This window comes from Etheostoma cragini, chromosome 12, assembly GCF_013103735.1.
Source record: "Etheostoma cragini isolate CJK2018 chromosome 12, CSU_Ecrag_1.0, whole genome shotgun sequence".
Classification (NCBI taxonomy): domain Eukaryota; kingdom Metazoa; phylum Chordata; class Actinopteri; order Perciformes; family Percidae; genus Etheostoma; species Etheostoma cragini.
The window spans coordinates 15,778,606-15,801,979 of record NC_048418.1 but is presented as its reverse complement, the minus strand read 5'-3'; the positions used below and the strand labels follow the sequence as shown (position 1 = coordinate 15,801,979).

The following is a 23,374-nucleotide window of genomic DNA, read 5'->3' as shown; positions in this document are numbered from 1 at the left end:
TGTATGCACAGGAACACACGAACCACCGGCCGGGCGGCAGAATACGGAACAGCGACACAACCGCTGGGTCAACGGCTAGCTCGTGCGCATGTAGTTAGCGGTTAGTTATTTGAATTTGTTCGCTTGTCAGTCTCCTCATGTAAAAATATGAAGGTTATTGCGTTTGCTAAAAACTGCGCCACTGGCTGAGACTATTGTGTCAGTAAACTAAGGAGATACTGATACGAGGCACGTACCTCCCTGCTTCCTCTTCCCCGGCCCCGGCCGCGTTCAGCTCCTTGCCTCCGGTGTTGGATATATCAATGGCGCAGCTGAGAGAACCAGCCCCGGGAAGCGTGGACGATGACAAGACGGAAGGTATCAACGATGCAGAGCTGGCACTGAAAGGCATCAATATGCTCCTCAACAATGGATTCAAGGAGAGCGACGAGCTCTTCAGATTATACAGGTGTGGTACTGTCTATTTTAGAGCCAAGCTTACTGTTTTACTGTCTATTTTGACGTTTGAAGGATGGATAATTAAATATGCTCTAGGGGTTTTTTATATGTTATTACAACTTTAGCTATTGTGTTCAAAGTAGGCTACCACTGGCGGTCAACCAGCTTTAATTAGAAGCCATCACCACTTTTATTATCTTCAGCACTGGCTTCTGTCTTTGCTTGGCTTGTAAAACAAAACCCCAACATCTACTGTAGCACCATATGATCAGGTCACAAGCAGGGTAAACCTCGTAAATACCCTGGGCAAAAATCCACACCCAGAGTGTGTCATGTGAAGCTCAAACAGTCTAATAAGGCTTTTTACACTTGTAATTATACAAATGTTAAAAAAAACACATACTTAACAGGTATACAGTCCTGTTACGCCAGTAGCTTGCTTCCAGTTACTTTTAACAGGGTTATGTTAAACATCTCACCTTGGCCCAGCTAGTTTATTATCACTATCCATGCATCAATTGTTTGGATAGTTGAAAAACCAAGTTGACCAAGGAATTAAAGGTAAATATGGGACATGTTACAGTATAGGAAGGCTGAAATGTAGTCATCTATGCAATGTTAAATAATAAATAAATAGTCCTATTCAAATAAAGAACATGTGATGGGTTACAGGTAGACAATACTTTGCTTTTTAAAAGGAGTCACCGCACACAAACCGTAGTACACTTGGTGGTTGCATGATTTTTTATATATGCAATCATACCATGCTGTTATTATAAGGGCTGATTATCTCTAGGAAATGTTTACTTTCAACTTAAATGTTGTTGCCACAGAAGGGCAAAACCCTATGGGTCCTGACCCCTGGTGAAGGCTTAAATGTCACCTCTTCCACTAATTGCACTTAGCACTATATGCCATCCTGTTTTGATTGCATTAGAAAAAAGGGAGGGAAGTGAAAGAGAAATAACACAGCAACTGAAGATGAGCTTGTGACTGCCTGTATTAACCAGTTTCCCGATAATGTTCCCCTGACTCTGTTACGGGGTCAGTAATACATTCCACACCCTTATTAAATCAAGTTGCTTTTGTTTGACTGATATATTGTGCCTCAACTTGTCCATGTCTTAACAACGAACCAAACCAGTGCTTGATGCATGAAACCGGTTCCCCCCCACCATGCACTTTAATGGCCTCTAGATCCGTTCCCTTCTCACACAGCAGGTCTCTCACTGACATGTCCATTATCTCTTCTCTATCCTCTGTTCCAGGAACCATAGTCCTTTGATGAGTTTTGGTGCCAGTTTTGTAAGTTTTCTGGTGAGTTGAGAAGCAACATCTTTTTGCAGCACTCTTATTGTTTTTTTATATTTTAATTCCACTTTTAAAACCACTTCTGTTTCATGATGACGTTCAAGGAACTTCCCTTGTCTTTCTGCCAGGCACAAAGCCTGACTTTCTTTTTCTGGCACAAAACTAGAGATGTGACTGACTAAACTTAAAAGTGGATTGAAACTCCATAGAACAAAAGGAAGATGTTGTCAAAAATGAATTGGAAGTGCAGCCCTCCCATCTAAACAAGTAAAAAGCATATTCAGAGATTATGATGCAAGCTAGCAGAAAAGTTGGAGCCTGTGCTTCCAGAATAATTATAACTACTTAATAAACTGATGAATTTAGGGACATAATAACTTACAGGGTTGGTTCAGCATTTTGTTTGTTTTTTAATCAGTGGAGACAGTTTTCAACACTTTTCATCCAGTTCTTCCAGTTGTAGTTCGCTGGTGCTAGGCTAGTGCAAGTCAATGATAGTGTGATATTACCTAGGCAACCGAGAAAGAAAGCTGGTTCACATGACAATCACGCAAGTTTATTTACCTGCCGGTGTCACTCATTGGAAGAGAAGCAGAAAGTACATTGCACGAAGGAATCAACAACATTTAGAACTATGGCCATGTTTGAAAGCCACGCCAGTGTTTCTGACTTTGAAGAGGAGGAATGTGTGTTATCCAACAAATCATACCTGTATGAGCTGGACTACACAGACCAAGAACTAATAGAGATGGATGCTAAAAAGGCAGAAAGAGAGAGAGCGTCTGTAGAGACAGCACCCGCTGGAGATGTCGAAGTGAACAGGGACAGAACATCAGGAGTCTGGTGGTTTAGTTTTACAATTTCTGAACGCACACGGCATCCCCATGTTTCTAATCCAATGCTTCCATAACAACGTACAAGGCTACTACTAGCTAGCTGTGTGTCTTGACTGTAGTGCACTTCTCTGTTTACTTATTGGCACAGTAGTGCTAACAGTCCGACAAACCTTTTGTAGAATGCCATGATGACGTTTGAGGAGGAGAAAATGCAGTTGGCCTTTGAGGACCTCAAAGCTACAGAGAGACTGTGTGAGAGTGAAAACGCCGGTGTTATTGAGACCATTAAAAACAAGATCAAGAGGAATGTGAGTAACCTCTTCAACACTTAATGGAATTGAATATATACCGTTTGATATGTATAGAACAAATATTAATTCTTGAAAATGAGGATTTTATGCTGGACCATAATGTCCAGGTTTGCGGTTTGTTAGCTTGCCTGTTACGTCAGTCTAGTGTGAGGTGTCTGTGTGGGCAGATGGACTCTCAGAGGTCGGGGGTTGCTGTAGTGGACCGACTCCAGAGGCAGATCATCATTGCAGACTGCCAGGTTTACCTTGCAGTGTTGTCTTTCATCAAACAAGAGCTGTCATGTAAGGGCACCTTTAGTCCTTGTTTGTTAGCTATGAACGCTACACATTTGTCAATGTGAAATGGAAAAAAATGAACTTTGTAGTTTGTAATATTACCAGATGCATATACTATATATTTTTGAAATACTAGTCCTCTGCAAGGCATAGCATGTTTCTCTGACCTCAGTTTCAATCTACTGACAGCATACATCAAAGGAGGCTGGATCCTACGTAAAGCCTGGAAGATGTACAACAAATGTTACAGCGACATCACACACCTGCAGGAGAGCAGCAGAAGAAAGGCCTCTGAACAGCGAGCAAAGCCGCCTCCATCTCTGTCCTCTGACACGTCTGACCACAGCCTCTCGTCTTCCCCCGGGCCGAGCCCATCCCTGGGACTGGCCGGCATCAGCCCAGAAGCTCTGGATCGGCTAAAAGGGTCGGTCAGCTTTGGTTACGGCCTCTTCCACCTCTGTATCTCCATGGTGCCGCCGCACCTCCTGAAGATTGTCAACCTGCTGGGCTTCCCTGGCAACCGCCTTCAAGGCCTGTCAGCACTCACATACGCCAGTGAAAGTAAGGACATGAAGGCCCCCTTAGCTACGTGAGTATGTGAGTGAGTACACTTGTGTATCTGTATTCTGGCTGTAACTTAAAAGTGATCTAAGTCATTCAGCATCATTTCTAGAATAAAGAAAAAAAGATGTCATCTTTATTGAAAAATACTGTCTCATGATGGTGGCTACCACAAATCACGCCATCAGCAAAAATTACTGGATTGACCGAACATTTAACAAATCAATAAAACACAGAAACATGAAAAAAACCTCCTGTAAGCAGCTTTTATAACTGATGCCAGACCCTGCAGCGTATGTTGCCAAAACATTCCTTCATAATAAACCATTCTTAATTATTTCTTATTTTCTTATTCCTAGAATGTATTACCAATACTGGTAACACTACGCTTGCTGTAATAGCTTTTTTGGGGGGGCTATATTTGTTAAATATGGTTAATCTCACTTTATTTACAGTGTGTGTATGTATAGTAAGTTAAATCTAAAATGTAAGAGGAAAAAAAAACCTCTTCTAATTTGAAATTTCAAACCAGATGTCACCCAGTCATTCCAGCCTCTGTGCTTCCCTCCCAGCCTGGCCCTCCTGTGGTACCACACAGTAGTGCAGCCCTTCTTTGCTCTGGATGGCACAGACACACAGGCAGGCCTGATGGAAGCCAAATCCATTCTTCAACAAAGGGAGGCCATCTATCCAAACTCCTCCCTCTTCACTTTTTTCAAAGGCAGAGTCCAACGCCTCGAGGTGAATACATGTTCAGAATAAACCTTGCTAGAGACTGCTATGTGGCCTATCCTCCTGACTTGGGGAAAGCTCAATATTGTCTGAGGCTGTAACTCACACCACTAAGTTCCCCTTTCTAGTGCCAGATCAGTACAGCCTTGAAGTCCTTCCGGGATGCCTTAGATCTGGCCTCTGACCAGAGGGAGATCCAGCACGTGTGTTTATATGAAATAGGTACTATTTTCTCTCTCAGAATTCAACTGGCCTTGCTCGGCGCTAGTCTGCATCATACTTTCTAAATTTGTTGAATATTTTAGGTTGGTGCAGCATGATCGAACTGAACTACAAAGAAGCCTACAGGGCCTTTGAGCGACTGAAGACCGAGTCTCGCTGGTCCCAGTGCTACTACGCCTACTTAACTGGAGGTGGTAACCGTACAAACAAACAAATAAGGCTTAAAGGGCATTTCTTGTGAGTTTGGTATTTGGTCCTAACCCATATCACATTTTGTTGTGTAGCGTGCCAAGGAGCCACAGGTGATCTGGACGGAGCTGTCACAGTTTTCAAGGATGTTGAAAGACTTTTCAAACGCAAGAACAATCAGATCGAGTCGTTCTCCATGAAGAGGGTGAGTATGCATCCGGCTGATTTTCTATTGCAAATCCTTGGTGCAAAAATACAGTTAAAATAAGTGTGTATGCACACATTTGATCAGGCTGAGAAGCTTAAGACCACAAGTCTGTCCAAAGAACTCTGCATCCTGTCTGTGATTGAGATTCTTTATCTGTGGAAAGCTCTGCCCAACTGCTCCACCACCAACCTTCAGACAATGACACAAGGTAATCAATTAGAACATGTTTAAATCATCACACTAGTTTCCGCGTTGTATTGCAGCCTCGTTTGTTGTTGCGTCATGGGGCGTAGCTTCATTATATTTGTCTTGTTCTAGTCCTGCTGGGGATTGACGATGCCTCGTGTGCTGGCCTGAAAAACCTGCTTCTTGGTGCCATAAAAAGATGTCTTCATAATAACAACGATGCCATTCAGGTACTCTTAATGTATGATTACGCAAGGTATAGGATGTGGTGATAATAGCTATAACTTATCTAGAGTGCATAACAAGCGTAACTGATTCCCCCCCCCCCCCAGTTTTTCAGTCTGGCTGCAAGGGATGAGGTTGGACGTCTGAGCAATTCTTATGTGCAGCCCTATTCCTGCTATGAACTGGGCTGCGTGCTGCTGAACACCCCAGAGGTAGGTAGAGAGAGAGAGAGAGAGAGAGAGAGAGAGAGAGAGAGAGAGAGAGAGAGAGAGAGAGAGAGAGAGAGAGAGAGAGAGAGAGAGAGAGAGAGAGAGAGAGAGAGAGAGAGAGAGAGAGAGAGAGAGAGAGAGAGAGAGAGAGAGAGAGAGAGACTGTTTCCCTCTTCTAAGAAGGTGGAAGAATTGCACATTTTGTCTTTTTTTGTCTCCCAGTCTGCAGGGAAGGGCAGAATGCTGATGGTTCAGGCTAAGGTACCGTTGGTTTCTCTATTGCATGACTTTTTTGCTTTCTTCTTAAATGTTTGTACTGGTTTTTATTTGCTTAATTGTTCATAAACTTTAAGTAGGTGGTAGCAAGTTATCACTAATTTTCCAGGCCTAATTATTAGTTTACCCCTAACAAAGCCTAGCCAAAATCTCTGAGATTACAACATTGCCTTTTTCATTTCTGTAGTGGTTGGGCTTTGTTTTGTGTATTTCCGCCCTCAGTCAAAGTTTTGGAACAAGGCCCGGTAAAAGTTTTTAGGATGTGGGTACTTTGATAGATTGATACCTTGCTGCCTCATCAGATAATAGCATATATAATTAAGGAGCCGCGTGTGGCCGGGTTGGCTCAGTTGGTAGAGCAGGCGCACATATGCTTAGAGGCTTAGGGTTCCAGTCCAACCTGTGACATTTTCCTGCATGTCGTCCCCCTCTCTCCCCCCATTTCTCACATAGTTGTCCTGTCCATTAAAGGCAGAAAAGCCCCCAAAAAATAATCTTAAACATAAAGAAATAAATCTGTAAACTTAGTAGCAAAACAAATAGCAGCCAACAAGCTCGATAGGCCATGCATGTAGACTGGGTTTGTGTGGTCTGACAACAGATTATGAGGACCAAAAAAAGAATCCCCCCTGAGAAGGAAATGTGTTCAGCAGTCCTGAGAATGTGCAAACACATCTGCCTTCACAAGGTGCGGTGCTCATTTGCAGGGACAAGCACATGCAACATTCATGTTTCCCTTGGACAGAAAGAGAGTGGGTGGCTGAAGCTACGCCAGGTCCCTGCCACTATGTCTGGATGGAACAGCCTGTTAATTGGACTTCCCCTGTCATGCTGCCCCATGTGGGGGGAACCAGGGATATTTTACGCCCTCCGGGAGAGGGAGAACTCACTCCAACAGCATTAAATTATGACACAGCAAATCAGGCCACAGCCCGGCCATACTGAGCTGACTAAGACAGAATATCGGGTGTCTGAACATCTTAAAAAAGTAAGAACGAACAATTGTAACAAAACGGATGTGGTGCAGGCAGTTTCAAAAGTCTACATAAGTTTGTGTCTACACAATGCAGTAAATGGTGTCTGCATTGCCTGTGTTGCGCTGGGTGCAGCCTCTCCCACCTGACTAGCGTTGGAGATGTTTAATGCAACAGGATTGGCTTTGCTAGTGGACGGGTAGTCTCACTTTGCCAGAACTTCCCCCACAGCCCCGCAGAGGGGGGTCTGGCTAGTCCACACAGCATTACGGGATGGGAGCAAAACATGCTCTGGTTTATTGGCATTTCTTTAAACCAATCTAAATCCGTCATAGGCGGTAGGCCCCAGACAGAGCCACGGTGCCGCTGCAAAATAGCCTCGGAAAGGAACTTGTTTTAGTAGACCGTGTGTACATTCAAAAATAATAGTTTTTAGCCGTGCAACAGAAAAATCACAATGACTCACAGTCTAGCTAGCTGTGTGGATATACCCTGCAGAGATCTGAGGAGCAGTTAACTATAGTCCTTAAATGGATTTGGAGTTTAAAATTCCAACACAAAGAAAGCGTAAGATTAAGGACATCTGGCGGAATTTCCAGAGGCAACAGACCAGTCCCGGAAGTGGAATGTCGTAGATATAGACTAGTGGATGGGCAGCTGACTTTAACGTAGCAAAGATCTCCCTCTCTGCTGTTGCCGTCACAGCCCACTCTGCATGCCTGAGCAGATGCAGCAATGTCTGACAGGACGAGCCGAGCAGTGGGCTCTCTGCTTATTTAATTGATATGCTGCCACACGATTGGGTAGCCAGTGCATTGTTCAGTCAGAGTGTGCAGTCTGCAAAGCTTGTTAAAGGGCAAAGCACTTACAAAATACTTTTATTTTATTCATTAATTATTTTTCTTCATGGACAATGCAGGAGGACTATGCTGGCTATGACTTCGAGAACAGGCTCCACGTTCGCATTCATTCAGCTCTCGCCTCCACGATGGCTTCTGCAGCCCAGCCTTGATATCTGCACCTCAAACAACTGGAATAAATGTCTTTAAGCCACAATACCATTGGAGTCACCAATGTTACACTGTTTTTTTTAATTTTCATATTCTGAGCCAATGAATCATTTTAAATATGTGCAATATATATATATAGTACAGTAGGTGTTTTATGGGAGAACAGTTACAAATGTGTTTTACTTTAGTTACTTAATGTTACGGTACTTTAAAATAAATTGGCATTGTATAGTTTAAGGGTTCATAAAACTAAATGGCAGTCAAATCAGAAAAAATACATTTTAAAAAGCATCAGGGTCAAATCTTTCTTTGGTTTTGAGGGAAGTCAGGTCAACTACAGTAATGGCACATGCAGTATTTACTGACAAAGCAGTTAAAATGAATGACTCAGCCAACTCTGTGTTGGTTGCTGACTTTGAGATTTGTGATGTAAAAGCTTTGCTAATCCATAGGAATGAGTATTAAACTGAATCTTCATAAATGTAGCCCCTTTGTTTAAGCAGAATTGTTTTTATCAGTGTAAATATGTCTTGAACACAGTTTTTAATAGATGAGCCTTGATGCACAGTGCTACTCTTGGCTGTGAGCTGGTTCTAATTTTTATGGTTTGTTTTAAGATACTAAAAGGTATATTGTAAAATAAAATGTATCCTCTGCACTTGATTAGGTGTACGTGATTATTTCACATACTGCATTGTGCAACAACAAATTATTAACGGCTAACAAATAACACTGCTGAAACTAATTGTTCCATCAATCTTAATATCACACATGAGCAGCAGGGGGATATAATTTGCATTTATAATTGTGACGTTAGTCTACCCACAATGACATAAAAGAGGTGAATTAAAACAACTTTCTTTATGGGTACGATTTACTGCCAGGAATTTTCAACCTGGATTTTTCTGATTGCTTATGGATCCATTGATGAATTGTGAAATAAAACTGTCTGCATATTTGTAATCACTACAATAGGTAGGCCATGGCCAATTTTATGATGGTTACTAAGTAGGACATGGCCCATGGTACACCAAGGTTGTGGGGTTCACCGCCTCATCTTGTATCACCTTAATCCATCTAATGCAGACATGTTTTATTTAAAATAAGAGCAAATCACACAAAACCAAGAAAGTTCAATCAACGTTAAGATTTTATTTAACAATAGAAATTCAGTTTGATACCCAAATGATAAACAGAAAAAAAAAAACCTGCACATGAGAAAAGGAATATTCAGTGCTCGGTTGTGAAGGAGGTAAGGGATTGCATAGTTATAGTGATGCACATGCATTTATTGTAATAGCTGGAATTTTTAATATTTCAGAAACATAGATAATTTTACTTCAACATCTCTAAGTGCAGAGCCAGTGTCCCTGCTTCAGTATGGTTAGAAAAAAAGTGCCTGTGTCCACAGAGTCAGGTAGACTTATGTGCAACGCTGTTAGGCTCTATACACCAACTATACAGTACATAGTTTAGGGCTAATGCTATATATTTAACATTTATTTTGTTGTAAAAGATTTATTGTTGTGGTACTGGCCACAATTCTTGTCGGATGTGGTAACATTTTACATTATATTAAATTGGAGTGCTGACCTAGTAACTTTATCTGTAACATTTTACTTGCCATCATCTTTGCAGAGAAACAGGGATGCAGGGAAACAGCCAGACACAGATTTACAATCCACTGATGCAGACTCTGCAAACAAGCAGATTTTGAACAGTTAAACACTAATGTTATGCACCATTATTTGTACTGCTAAGTGAAAACAAAGGGAAATGTTCCCAAGTAGTTTATTTGAATACCTTTCACTGCATTATAGTATGCATGCACAAGTAGAATCAGTGCCAAGAGTTAACTAAACTCAGGATGCATTGTACACTCCCTTGTAGCTGTATGTCGAGGTGTTGCCTAGTGTTTCTCTGCACTGAAGGAGTAAAATGTTTCCACAGCCAGCAGAAATTATGGACAAACTACCAACAACAAAACCAAGGTAGATGTTTAAACTCTCTAAGATATACTCTGTGTGTAAAAGCCATTCTAGTATTTTCAAAACATGCCTATACCATACCTAAGTCGTCAACAACCACAATAAATAAGCAAAAGAGTTTTTGTGCTTCATTGTTCACACATATCTATTAAAGAATTTACGCCTTTGGTGTTTATTCAGTGTTTGAGTGCCTTTTGACTTCTTTAAAAGACATTTTAAGTAGATTTTCTTAACCCTACCTGCCATTCTGTACCAACTCCATGACCTTTTTTGCATGTGCTAGGGAGCCCTTGCACTCACCCCAGTACAGCAGATAACATCCAAAAGGTGGTTAAAGTAGATATCCATGTGTATGGTATTTGTGTGTATTTGTACTTCTTAGTAGATCTCAGGCAGGTGAGTGTAGTTTCTGTCCCAGTAGCCTTTCGAGTAGAGCCAGTCCTGAGCTTTGTTGTAAGGGTTGGGTCCTTGCTGAAACCACCTGCAGTTTAACAATGAGAACATCTATTTAATAGCATGGAGTACAACACTTGGTGATAACAGAGAGATTAGAAAAGAATCACAGACAAACAGAAATGCGCACAAAAAGCACTACATCACGGCAAAAATGTTGCTAGTCTTCCTTGTTCAAATGAAATATATCAAGTGTCAAACAGCTGTGTCTTCGTGAGTGCCAGTATCTCTACTCTGTAGTTCACTAACACGGTTGTAATTGTGCATTTTGTCCTGAAGAGGGTGGTGTGGTGTGGTGCTGAACATGATTTACTTCTTCAATGTGGGCCTAAGCACAAAACCACACATTAAAAACCATTAGTATTTGGCTGATACTATATAAAAGCTGCAGAGCAGACGACACAGCTTTGAGCTGGTCTGGTCAAGCCTGAAAAAAATTGGTCTTTTAGTTTATCAAGCTTGGCTTTAAGACAAGTATATTTGCACACCCTTTAGATTAAATTGTGATTGAGCTTTCTCTGTCTTACATTACACACAGACAGCTGCTTTCCTACCCCCCCTCTTAGCCTTTGCTGCTTGACTAAATCTGCTGTGTTGACTGAGTTTATCTTCCAGCCTCGCCAACATCTGCAGAGGACCGTTTTACAGGTAAGAAAAGAATCTCAGACAAACTGAAACACACACAAAAACTACAACACTGCTACATCAGGGCAAACATGTTGCTAGTCTTCCTTATTCAAATGAAATATCCAGTGTCAAACACCTTTGTCTTCATGAGTGCCATTATCTCTACAAATGAGTTCACTAACACACACTTGTAATTGTGCATTTTGACCTGAGGAGAGTGGTGTGGTGCTGTGCAGAACTTCACACTAGAAAACAACAGCAAGAAGGCAAAGCTTTGAACCTAACCTTGGGCCAAGTGACGCATTCCTTCTCAGTTATAATAAAATGGGGAAGTTGAAAACAAGACAATAGGGAGGAAATTAGTAACAAGACATTAGCAATGGGGCAATGACAGGACATCATATTATCACTAACTGACCTTGTTTTCCATTCCTCTGTTGATTTGGTGCGATTTTTACGGGCCATTCTTTGTTTTTCCTCCAGTCTCTTCTTCTCTGCACTTGCCAAATCTATCGAAAGGCATGGATATAGAAACGTTACTACCACCACAGATGGTAATTTAAGATGGTGCGGGATAAAGGGACTCAAATCAAGGTCATCCACCGTACCTATATCTCCATTCTCCATGGCGCGGATGTCAGGTCTGAGGCGACTGTCTGTTGGGGGAATAACTCCCTCCATGCTCTTCTCCTGTTCATTTAGGTGCATGGCGAATGTAGAGAATGCATAGAACTGCCAGAGACAGAATTCAATTACCACAAACTGCCACAGACGACAAAAAAGCAACACAATAACAATACCTCGTCTTAAACTATTGTGCCTGATTTTTCTATTTCCAAACGTACAAACTGTTCTCCTTCCACCACTTCCGTCTTCTTGTACCTTGGCTGAGTTGTCTGGTCGTGGCGTTATCTTCCAGATGAGCTCGCTGCCGGGGATGACCTGGGCCGTCTCAGCATCGGGTGGAGGCATTTCTTCTGGCTCCTCATCCACACTGCTCTGGGGCCACAGAAACGCAAGCACACAGGTTTAACTTCAACCAAATGGGTGCGGAACACAGCTGACTTTAAAAGCAGTAAAACGTAATACCTGTTTATTTCCCTTCTTCTCATCTGAATTCTTTTTGTCAGTCTTTTTGTGGGCCTCAAAGGTAGCGGGGTCTACTGTGTAGAGGCATTCAGTCCATTTGCCATAAATAGCACAGAGCTTCTTTTTGCTGCAAACATACAATAAACAAATAAAACATCGCTTTAGATGCCTTCGATTTTTGATACATTATCCCTGAGCGTTATTATTCTGACAATACTGATGAGTAACACTGTTCAATCGTTTTAATGTTTTCCATACACACAGCATGACAAATTAGTTACAGGCAATATTAAACATCAGATGAATAATGAAATCATTGCTAATTAAATGAAGATGATACCTTTTATCAAGGATGTATCCCTCCACTATATGGAGCTCTTTTCCAAAGAGGCCACAGGGCTTGAACATCATGCTGCATCTCTCTCCGGTCCTGCCACAGAATGACAGGCTGTTTACCAATTCCCTTTCACTATTCTCCTTCTGTGAGTTGAGGCATTCAAACATTAATTATCCTGCTCTTCTATTCTAATAGCAACTGTCCCAGTTCTGCTCCCACGATCAATACGCTGAATCTGAAAGTAGATCAAGCCCCCACTGCAGAGCGCAGAAACAAAGAGTCCCGAGTCGAGCATGCAAATGAACCAGACGAGAATGCATTTGCAGACAAACAAGACAGAGCGGGACACAAAGAGAAGGGAATTTCTATTACTTGTGATTGATCACTTCCACGCTGCCGTATTGCTCAATCCAAAGCTGACCAACAATGATGTTATGGACACAACAGGTGGGGTTTGTCCAGGTGTATGCTTCGTTATATCTGCAGAGACATGGAAGCGAAAGGTAAAAACAAAGGTAACATGAGAAGACATAAAAGAATTAAAGTGCACTCACTTGGGCAGCTCCAGTGTGATGAGTCCCTTGGGCTCAGCCTCTATGCTCTTTCCCCAAAATTTGAGTTTGGGGTATATGGAGCCATGGAAGACAAAATCCTCATTGAGGCCCTCAGCGTGAAAGGCACTGACCGGAGGGTGATGGCTTACTTGCTCTGACACCCACCTAAAGCCCAAATCGTCTCTGATGGAGAACAGGGACATGTTTAGTATTGCATTATGGTATACATCTTTATTTCAATAAATTACGTTGCGTACAGGTGTGCTCATGAAACATATTGGTGCATACAAAGCACTGAGAAGTCCATAGTTTTACCTGATGAGCTCATAGGTCTCCCCCAGTAGTGGGTTGAAGGGTTTCCCAGTCCTCTCCCACTGCGATGCTACAGCTGACACAGCAAATGCTGCTACGCACTACAGACCATTGAAGTATTATAACCAAATTACAGGTAACCAATTCAATTTTTGATAAATTTTATAAGACATTTTACTACAATTATTGAGTCTTGAGTTATTTATGAAAGGCTAGAAAGTCACTACTATTTGAATTTTAATTTAGATATTGTGAAATGTATGAGAAGCAACAAACGACAAATCACTATAAGACTCCTTTGTTTTTATTTAAGTAATTGAAATTTTGCATTGTGGTACCTTCATCCTCTCGACAGAGTCGGTTGTGGCGTTGGCCTGGTGGATGAGGTAGGTGTGCGCCATGTATTCTGATAAGCGCTGGAGGAAACTCAGAGGCTCATTAAATATTACAGGCATGGCAATCTTTGACAACTCCTGAAAATGAAATTGGGAGAAGATAAAAGAAACTGTGAGAAAACAGAGCACGGGCAGAGGATTGTGTGCATAATTGACATATTTAATTCAACAACCACATGACTGTACTATCTGCACCCCATGCGTGTCTGTGCATCGGTCTGCCCTCTGAATTGCATATGCCTGAATCATTAGCCACATTTAATTGGGGAATAAAACATTAATAGACATTATTAAATGTAATTAAATCCAGGCAGAGGCTGGGTTAGGGCTGTGCTCCCTTAGGACTCAAGACACTGATACTAATGGCTATATTTCTAAAGTCATAATTTCAGTGGAAGTACAAAAACTAATTTATCTTAATTAACTAACTTTTATCTAGGTCATTTTTACTTTCTTTATTCAGCAAGCCTACTAAAAAAAGAAACACGATAATTTTTCAAGCCAGCATTCATTTCCTCCAAACAGTAAATTGGAGCACAACAAATAAAGGGTAATAAATCTGCCTGAGGAGAATAGTCGGTTCTCACCATGCCAATGCATTTTTTTAAGATACTCCAGATGCTGACGTCATTCCTGGAGAACATAGGAGTCGGTAGAGATGTTCTGTAAGACAGTGGTATAAAGAGTGGGAGAAGCACTACACTTTATTAAATCGGAAATCAGATTGTTTATTTTGTGTCATTTTGTCAATTCATAGCAGGCGAACACTGATGCCTGGGGGCATGTCACATGGTCTACTCCACACTCAAAATGATTTACTTCTCCAACGTGGCCCTTAGCACAAAACCACACATTAAAAACATTGGTATTTCGCTCATACTATATATAAAAGCTGCACAACACAGACAACACAGCTTGAACCACCATTTAGGTACAAAGTAATTTGACACCTGTAATGAGCTTTCAGCTGGTCTGGTCGAGCCTCATGCAATACACATGAATGGACGTACAACTGCATGGGTGTGTTTTACAAGACTAAATGGTTATAAAAATCCAATTAATTGGTCTTTTGTATATCAAACTTGGCTTTAAGACAAGTATATTTGCACACCCTTTAGATTAAATTGTGATTGAGCTTTCTCTGTCTTACATTACACACAGACAGCTGCTTTCCTACCCCCCCTCTTAGCCTTTGCTGCTTGACTAAATCTGCTGTGTTGACTGAGTTTCTCTTCCAGCCTCGCCAACATCTGCAGTGAGGACCGTTTTACAGGTAAGAAAAGAATCTCAGACAAACTGAAACACACACAAAAACTACAACACTGCTACATCAGGGCAAACATGTTGCTAGTCTTCCTTATTCAAATGAAATATCCAGTTTCAAACACCTGTGTCTTCATGAGTGCCAGTATCTCTACAAATGAGTTCACTAACACATACATGTAATTGTGCATTTTGTCCCGAGGAGAGTGGTGTGGTGCTGTGCAGAACTTCACACTAGAAAACAACGGCAAGAAGGCAAAGCTTTGAACCTAACCATCTGCAATGAGGACTGTGTTACAGGTATGCTTAATGGAGGCAGATGGTGTCCTTGTTTAAAATTGAGTGCTGAAGCAACTACACAAATAAAAGCCATTACTTCAGCTAAATAAACAGAGGTAGAAGGGGGGGGGGGGGGTGATGATCCATCTGTGGAGCAGCACAGTGATGCATGGCAGACTATACTTCTGGCCTAGTTTGTGTTTCACCAGACTTTGCCCTAAAATGTATTGGATACATAGAGGACTTTTTTCACTAAACTTCAAAAAACCCTGAAACATAAGAGGGTTTTCCTAAAGTAAATGGTGTCTACAACAGGCCTTTTACATGTCTAAAGATTCACGGGACCTGTAGGTTTTACTTATTTAGATTAGATGCTCCAATTTGTTAAGCCATTTAGCTAAGAATATGGATCTACACGTCAACATTCCTAATCAATACTTCAAGCAGCCAACAATGTCTACGGTTGAGCTTTTCAGTCTTCAAATTATTATTACATTTTGACTTTATGTTAAGCTGATTCTTATAGAATTGTAGAGTAAGACACATGTTGAACAACTAGACTTAGTCCCATCTACAGGCAACCAGCGACAGACGTATCTTTGAATGACAAGATTATTTCCAAATAAACAGACACCTTCTAAATCTTTAATGCACAACACACACAGCCTAACACATGCATGCACAAACAGACACACACACAAGCCTACGCATATGCACACAGAGCTAGCCAGCCAGTCCCCTTTCCTCCAACTCCTATGCTGAGCCAGAACATGCTGAATTATTCATGGCTCACTTGTTGGATTAAGGAAGCGAGGCCAAGCCAGAATCAGCATCCACCAAAATAAAAGATTGGGAAATCTACACGAAAAAAAAAAAAAAAAAAAAAAAAAAACTTAACCAAGTACTAGGGTTAATTTTTCACGTGGAGAGTTTGATACGTTAGGAAAAACTAAAAACCGGCTATTATCTGCTAAAACACAAACACCCATCTATAAAAACAGACTAGAGTGGGAAGGTGGTATGCCATCACACCAACTCTGCTTATAAGCAATATAAAGTTGTATACTACTAATCCTGCTACATAATAAACAGTGAATAGGTTGTCTCTTGAGCCCTCACTATGGCTGGTATTAACATACCATGATATTTCCACTCGTACCTTTGCATCATTTAAGCCAGTAAACAAGCATGACATCATCACTGTAGCATGTCCCACCTGTGCTTCTCGACTCCGTTGTACTGAGAGGGTTGGTTGCCATGGTTACCCTCCCCTGACATTCCGGTAGGTCCCCTGATTGCGCTGGGATGGCGGAGACTGCTGAGAAGGGGGTTGTCTCGGCCCTCGTCCTCTTCACAAGATTGACTGGCCACAGACAGGAAGCCGCTCACCGAGAGCTCTGACTCTGTGGGATGATGACAGGGGGCAGATGCCAGGTCATGCCAAACACCGCACACCAACGTACATCCAGGTTTGAATGGCCGGCTGAAAAAGCTGCAGCCTGAACAGCACACTGTCTGCGAATAAGCAGTGCTCGAGTTCCTCTCCAACGTCCCCCTCCCTGCTGCCACCTAAACCCCACCTGAGGATTGTGTTCCAATGAGAGGCCACACAGAGGCTTCACTTCCTCAAACATTTTTTGCTCTGTGTTTGCTAGATGCTACTCCTCCCCTATCAGTGACATTATAGGTACTGTCACATATACAATGGGAGATGAGAATAGTCTGTCTACACTATGATGGAGATCTGTAAATGCTAGTCTAACTTATTAGTGCTTAGTGTAAGAACATGTGCTTGCATACTGAACAATGACAGAAATTTCTGTTTCAGACAACAACTTCATGTCTGTATGCAGTGTTTACACACTCACCTCAGCATGTGAACATCTTCATGTACTGTACATGCTGAGCACAGTCTGGAGTCTACAGGCAGTTTGTCTATGGCTAGTATATAACTCAGGGCTATCTATGAATAATGCAATGATTCCTGAGAAATATTGGTCCGTAGTGCACATGTTATAAAAGGAAGTCTAGTGTAAATAGTCACCATGGCCAGGCTTGGGTATACAAAGAAGCAAACTCCTCCCTTTTTACTGCAGACATGTTGCTGATGCAAATACTGTCCATGGTAAACATACATCGGGTGTCAGCCTAATCACTATCTCATTACACAGGGAAGGGGATATTGGCAGCGTTATCTGGAAAATCTCACAGAAAGATAAAGTGCTAAAGAAATATCACTAGCCGTGTTTCCATCAAACACTTTAAGTATAGTACTTAACCATAGATAACCTGTACCCACATGTACCTAAACACTACATCGGTTTTGCATTACCACCACAGACGCTACTATTAAATGAAGGCAGGTTCTTACCGATATTAACAGAGGGGTAATGAAAAAAAAAACAGGACTGAAATGAACGGTTCTATTGGTACCATTCTCAACATTTGACAATGGATACGCAAAAATAACGGTTATGATGTGCAACGTTCTGACATGCTGGGTGGAAACTAGGCTATTGGGTGTAACAACCCACCCACCCATTTTTTATGTCTAAAATTATGCATGGTTTACATCTGGCCAAACATCTGTGTGTGCAAGCTTCCACTCTTCTTCCCTGCCCAGGTTCTTTGCGCTTTACTGCCAAACTGCGTAAAGCTCTACTAGAGATCCAAAACTCCATTTGTTACCTTCCTTACAGAAGCTCTGCAATGAAAGAAATTAGCAGCTCAGAGAACAATGCATATGCTCAATGTTAGTTTAAAGTGCATCGTTAGTAAAAGAAGAAATTTACCAGGAAAGAAAATTGAGATGCTTGAGACTTAATTTTTGAAATTTCTGACCCGGCCGAGACGCTGTACAGAGGCCAAGACTGTGCTGTAAGATATTAACTTCTTGATTACTTCACTAGCTGTCCAAGAGGCTGCTGACCTGATACAGCATCATAGAAGTCATCTTCAGTGAGGGTACTGAGAGTAGACGGCCTCCTGCTCTTACACAGGGACTGCTTGAGTTGGTGGTGCTCAGTTGCCAATGTGTGAAGAGCCTCTGTCAGAGCTTTGTTCTTCTCCACCTCCTGCTCCAACTTCAGGCTCCACACCTGCAAACACAGGACCAACACAGACACACAAAAGTAAATCAGGGGACTATGCATACCATACTTTATGTTGATCCAAATGTGTAGAGTATAGACAGTATGGAAAATCTGGCAAAAATGTGATTGACTGGATTGATTGATTTGAAGGTATTGATCTGCTTCTGTAGCTGCCACAGTGTGTGTGTCTTTGTGGTTCTGATGGCAGGTCATTGTTCTAACCCTTCCCACATATCTGGTTCCCTCCAGTCGGAACCAAACACCCTAGTCTCAGAGCTCTGTAGCCCAGGATTAAGTGTCTATTAAGGGCAACCTGAGCCAGGCCACTGGGGGACAGACCAGATCAGTATTTCCTATTGTCTAACCCTGCTGTTCTTTCTTTACTAGCTAAACAGAAGACAGGACCCTTGACAAAAGTTACATAGAAGATAATAGCAATAGCAACACAATTTTCTTAGAAATGTATTGAGTTCATAAATTTCCCTTTAAAATGTTACATTTTTTAATATAATTTTTTTAAAAAGTATTATAAGGAGACAAAAAAGCATTCACAAAGCAAAATAAGTGCACTGAAAACAACGGTAATAATGCTCATTAAAATTGAGCAAAGCCTCCAGTTTAAAAAACACTCCCACAGTCACCTTGAGGAAGGCAGTGAAGAGAAACAGGAGCTTGTAAATCACACAGGACCACCATGGGGACACCGTTTCCCCCCCTATGGAGATTCTACGTGATCCAACAAGGTCAAAACGATTATTTCTATGAAATTCTACTCCGAGATATCCATGATCATTGATTCCCATTAAAAGTACCAAAAATGAAAAACAAAAGTTATAATATATAGTGCTCATTTTGAATCAACTTTTTAAAATCATAACATTTTCATAAATAAATGCACAGTATATAGGTTATAGCCTTGTGTGACTGCCGCTCCAACATTATTCCAGGAAGCTGGATCATCAACTGTTTCAGAGTCTTGTGTGGTGGAGATCAGCCCCACATGATGGATGAGGCAGAGAAAACACAGAGTGATATATATTCCCCAATTTGCTGATTGATTTTTTTTTCTTGCCCGTCGATCCGGCCTGTGGATATATATTTTGTTCATGTCTAATCCACGCATAGTTGATCTGAGCACCCTGATATCAACTAAGGGTTTATTATGCAAATAATTAATTACTGAAAATAAATTACGTAAACCGTATTTCTTTTGTGCACTAGACTTGACTCAGCAAAAAGTTATTATACAAACAATACAGGAAGGTGAGAATGACTGAGAATGATGTTCTGCAACAATATGCAGAACCTCACTCTGCAACAGAGAGCATAAAACACCTCTGGTCCGAACAATTCAAACTACATTGGGTTTATCCGAACTGATGCGTTCACGACCTTGCTATATCACTCCATTTCCTCAAATACATACACATCTGATGGAACCATAACCCACAGTCACACTTTGATGACAGTTTTTTTTTTTTTATGAGCACTTTTCTATAGAGACTTGTATCCTGGTGTACATACAGAAGGACTTCATGGTTGCTGTCACTGACAGAAGCGCATGAGAAGCTGCTTGGCACCTACAGTGGAATGCAGCAATATCTTACTGTTCTAAACACTTTTCCAAACTAGGACCTCCAACATGCTTCCAATGAATAACAGCCAAATCACACTAAATCACACTGGCAAAAGAGGCACATTTCACATATATGTAAATGTAAATGTGCCAAAAAGAATGTCATTGCATGGGCCCAATTAATTCAAGCCTCTTTTTAAATGTATGGTCTAAAGTAAATGTTCTTGCTGTTACTTGCCTGTCATCCCTGTCCCAGGCACTTGGCTTAAGAGCCCATCCAGAAACAAAACACTTTGTTGTGTAACTATCCCAGCCAGTTTTTTTGCTCTCACAGCATCCTCTCTCCTGAGCACAAACAGCGCTATTTTAAGCCCTGCTGAGGCTGTGTGTGCAGTAGCGGTTGCTGGAGCCTGGGAGGGAAGCTTCTCCTTGGCCAACATCCTAAAGGGTAGAGCTTCCACTTTGTTCTAGAAGTTTGCTTTCTCTATTGAGGTGGGAGGGACTCTCAGAAGGATAGATATTATTGCTCCATACAGTACGCTGTAATATCTAATTATCAAACTGTACATGACTATATGATGGCTGGGAGCTAAGCTACTGAACAAATATTTGATTTGTGCATGATGAGAGTACTGTTGCAGCAGAAAGATGCAATACTAATTGAAAAGAATTTCTCACTTATCCAGATCTCGCATTACCCAAAAAAGAAGGAAGTCAGTGCATGGACCAACACAAACATTAAGCAGGAAGTCTCTCCTGGCTGAGAGATGACAGTCAGTAGGTCAGACAGACACCTACGTGGCGATGGTTGATTTAAAAGGTCAAACTGTACTTTGTACTCTCTCCAATCCCCAAGGGTTTGAAGGGTAATCTGCTTTCTTACAGACTGTTGCTAAAAAAAAAAGTTATGAATGACTGCAGAGATAACACTGCTGCCCTTCTCCTGCCTTCACAGTAATACAAACTGACGAATATGCTTATCTGCGTGTCACCACTAAGTGGTTTCATGTTGTAAGCTGCCATTTGTTTTCTTGACAGGCGTGGAAGCCTGCTGCCTGAGAAACAAAGAAAAGGTTGGGCTTATACATCTGGGTTGTGTGTGTAGGAAGGTTTGCAGCACAGAACTCTCCACTTTAAATGCAGTGCAGTCACCAATCATACGGTGCCTTGCATGCCCTGTATAAATGTAGCACTCTATCTAGCATCCTTCATTTCTGCAGCTGCTGCTGAAAGGGTCAGACCACATATACCTTTATCTTTCCATTTGTGTGCATCCAGGTCCAAGAAATGTATTTTACTAACCTAGCTCTGGGAAGTCATTCCCTGAAGTCCTTATGTTCTTTTTCCCCGAGCACGTTTTCTTGGATCAGGGAGGCTCCAAATTCATGGTTGCAGCTGTTGTCCTGCTACACGTCATGCAATGCCCTGTTACATCCTGCTATGCCATGAACTACTAAAAACTACTATGTTTAGTCACTGTTCTATTATCTTTTACTGTGACTATTATTGCCAATATTCATTTCAACCGCAACCTGCCCGTCAGACACCGCCTACCAAGAGCCTGGGTCTGTCCCAGGAGTTTTTCCACGTCACTGTCGTACTGTTGCTTGCTCTGGAGGGAACTACTAGAACTGTTGGGTCCTAGCAAATCATAGAGTGTGGTCTAGACATACTCTATCTGTAAAGTATCTCAAGATAACTTGTTATGAATTGATACTATAAATAAAATTGAATTTCCTCTATTGAAGGGTAAAACTTCAATTGCTGTTAATCATGCTTCTTTATTTTACATCTGCCCGGACATCAAAACAAATAATACAAACGCGTGTGACTACTTTATGGTACGTACTGCTACAGAGGCATCTGTTCCAGGACAATGAGAACGTAGGATTAGATTTAGCACTACCCAATACAGCCAATCTCAGCAGTGTTGAAAATATAATCCAGTTAGTACATGTAGTAGAACCGGTTTAGCATAAGACTAATGGATGTTAAGGTGCTTGTTGAGATATTTTGTTCTCTCATTAAGTGTCCACTGTTATGACACTTGCAATGCTTCTTGGGTGAGGATAATAAATGTTCTGTGTCCCTATCACAACGACGCCGGGTTATTTGTTGTGACAGGAAAGCAGCGGGTCCAATTTATACTAAGATGATGTGGTTTGGTAATGCACACATCACGGTGTTAACTTCAAGAAACAAGTTTTAATATGATGGAGGAAAATTAATTCCCTAAAGTTATCTTCAACACACTTCTAATTCCTCTTGGCTAATGGGTTTCTCACACACACACAAGGTACTTTATTGTCACATACTCATACATGTAGCAAAAACCATTCTCTGCATTTAACCCATCCCTAAAGGGAGCAATGGGCAGCCATTTACAGCGCCCCGGGACCAACTCCAGATCTGAGCCATTGCCTTGACCAAGGGCACTGACTGGGGAACTATGTTTTTGATGATGGGGGAAACTGGAGCACCCAGAGGAAACCAACGCAACCATGGGGAGACCATACAAACGCCACACGGAACCATTGGGCCACCACACACACACACACAAGTCCTCAATTTAATTTAATATATCCCTCTCACTCTGACAGAATTCATTACATCTTGATGATCACTGCAAAAGGATTCAATGAGCAGTGCACCACTCAGTACCACCTAAAACATGCTCAATTTAACACTCTGAATTGAGATCATTAAATTGAAGAAGAATGACTTTCCGCATACTGATGAGTAGCTTTCGCAAACGCTTCAGATCAATCCTTAAATTAGCAATCCACAAAAAACATCAGATAAAATCTAATCTATGCCGATCTCCAACCACTTTACACAACAGTAAGTCATCAGGGACCAGCCCTTTGCAAACACAGACAGATAAAAGAAGAGCAACTGCTTGGTTTGTACCTGTGCAGATACTGGATGAGAATGTCTTCACTGTCTCCTCTTTCGCCTTTGATCTGATGCTGTGGCATGTGGAAGTCAGCCTGCAAGCGTTGATTTGTACTGTGTGAGGGTGAATGCATGCCTCTCCATCTGAGCCTGTGAATATGCACGCGCTTCACTTCTCTCGCTCAAAGCACAGCCTTTCCTTTGAGAGGGAGTGTGTGAATCCAAGTCCAAGGGCGTCTGTGTGTGTGTGTGTGTGTGTGTGTGTCTACTCTGATCTGCAAGCTGAATGCAGACCTAAGCATAAAAGCGGATCTTGCCTGTGTCCTTCCTAAAGACATGCCAGTAATTACCGCACTGTTCCATTGATATCTCCCCCCCCCCCCAACCCAAGGGCACAGCACTTGGACAGGTGGACATTGGCCACACACAAACTTCAAACCTGACTGGTAAGAAGGAGATAATGTAAAGGGGAGGGGCGTGAGGATTATGTAATAATTCATATACTTTACCCAGCCAATAGGAGCGCAGCACATGGATTAGGGCAATGGCA

General features: G+C 41.7%; 2 protein-coding genes across 7 annotated transcripts in view; one reads left to right on the top strand and one right to left on the bottom strand.

Moving 5' to 3' along the window:
- Nucleotides 1-27: 27 nt before the first annotated feature.
- Nucleotides 28-8,605, top strand: LOC117954884 (tetratricopeptide repeat protein 39C-like). 3 transcript variants are annotated; one of them, XM_034888987.1, is made up of 14 exons: nt 28-448; nt 1,707-1,755; nt 2,765-2,893; nt 3,064-3,178; nt 3,362-3,761; nt 4,306-4,474; nt 4,594-4,687; nt 4,771-4,878; nt 4,972-5,081; nt 5,169-5,292; nt 5,403-5,500; nt 5,603-5,707; nt 5,927-5,965; nt 7,874-8,605. In XM_034888987.1, exons 1-14 carry the CDS (start codon nt 303-305, stop codon nt 7,964-7,966), a joined length of 1,779 nt encoding a protein of 592 aa, XP_034744878.1. In that variant the 5' UTR covers nt 28-302; the 3' UTR covers nt 7,967-8,605. The 3 variants fall into 3 exon arrangements, with proteins under 3 accessions (XP_034744878.1, XP_034744880.1, XP_034744879.1); XM_034888989.1 differs by lacking the exons at nt 28-448; nt 1,707-1,755; nt 2,765-2,893; nt 3,064-3,178 and having other exon boundaries at nt 3,508-3,733; XM_034888988.1 differs by lacking the exons at nt 28-448; nt 1,707-1,755; nt 2,765-2,893; nt 3,064-3,178 and having other exon boundaries at nt 3,518-3,769.
- A 1,462-nt stretch (nt 8,606-10,067) lies between these two features.
- LOC117954883 (oxysterol-binding protein-related protein 1-like) overlaps nt 10,068-23,374 on the bottom strand; it is a 19,498-nt gene continuing 6,191 nt past the window's right edge. For 3 of the 4 annotated variants that reach the window (XM_034888982.1, XM_034888986.1, XM_034888983.1), the window contains 14 exons: nt 18,191-18,359; nt 16,478-16,664; nt 14,307-14,382; nt 13,663-13,797; nt 13,328-13,425; nt 13,013-13,195; nt 12,831-12,938; nt 12,462-12,551; nt 12,122-12,248; nt 11,915-12,031; nt 11,641-11,764; nt 11,451-11,541; nt 11,318-11,338; nt 10,068-10,433 (listed from right to left, as the gene is read on the bottom strand). In XM_034888982.1, coding sequence (XP_034744873.1) covers nt 10,331-10,433; nt 11,318-11,338; nt 11,451-11,541; nt 11,641-11,764; nt 11,915-12,031; nt 12,122-12,248; nt 12,462-12,551; nt 12,831-12,938; nt 13,013-13,195; nt 13,328-13,425; nt 13,663-13,797; nt 14,307-14,382; nt 16,478-16,664; nt 18,191-18,359 — 1,629 coding nt within the window. In that variant the 3' untranslated portion in view covers nt 10,068-10,330. The remainder of the gene's footprint in view (nt 10,434-11,317; nt 11,339-11,450; nt 11,542-11,640; nt 11,765-11,914; nt 12,032-12,121; nt 12,249-12,461; nt 12,552-12,830; nt 12,939-13,012; nt 13,196-13,327; nt 13,426-13,662; nt 13,798-14,306; nt 14,383-16,477; nt 16,665-18,190; nt 18,360-23,374) is intronic. The other variant, XM_034888985.1, reaches the window with a different exon arrangement.

Coding starts and splice junctions, on each gene's coding strand:
- LOC117954884 (XM_034888987.1), top strand. CDS start 303: ATGGCGCAGCTGAGAGAACCAGCCCCGGGAAGCGTGGACGATGACAAG. Junction 2,894..3,063: donor AAAACAAGATCAAGAGGAAT/GTGAGTAACCTC, acceptor CTGTGTGGGCAG/ATGGACTCTCAGAGGTCGGG. Junction 5,966..7,873: donor TGCTGATGGTTCAGGCTAAG/GTACCGTTGGTT, acceptor TGGACAATGCAG/GAGGACTATGCTGGCTATGA.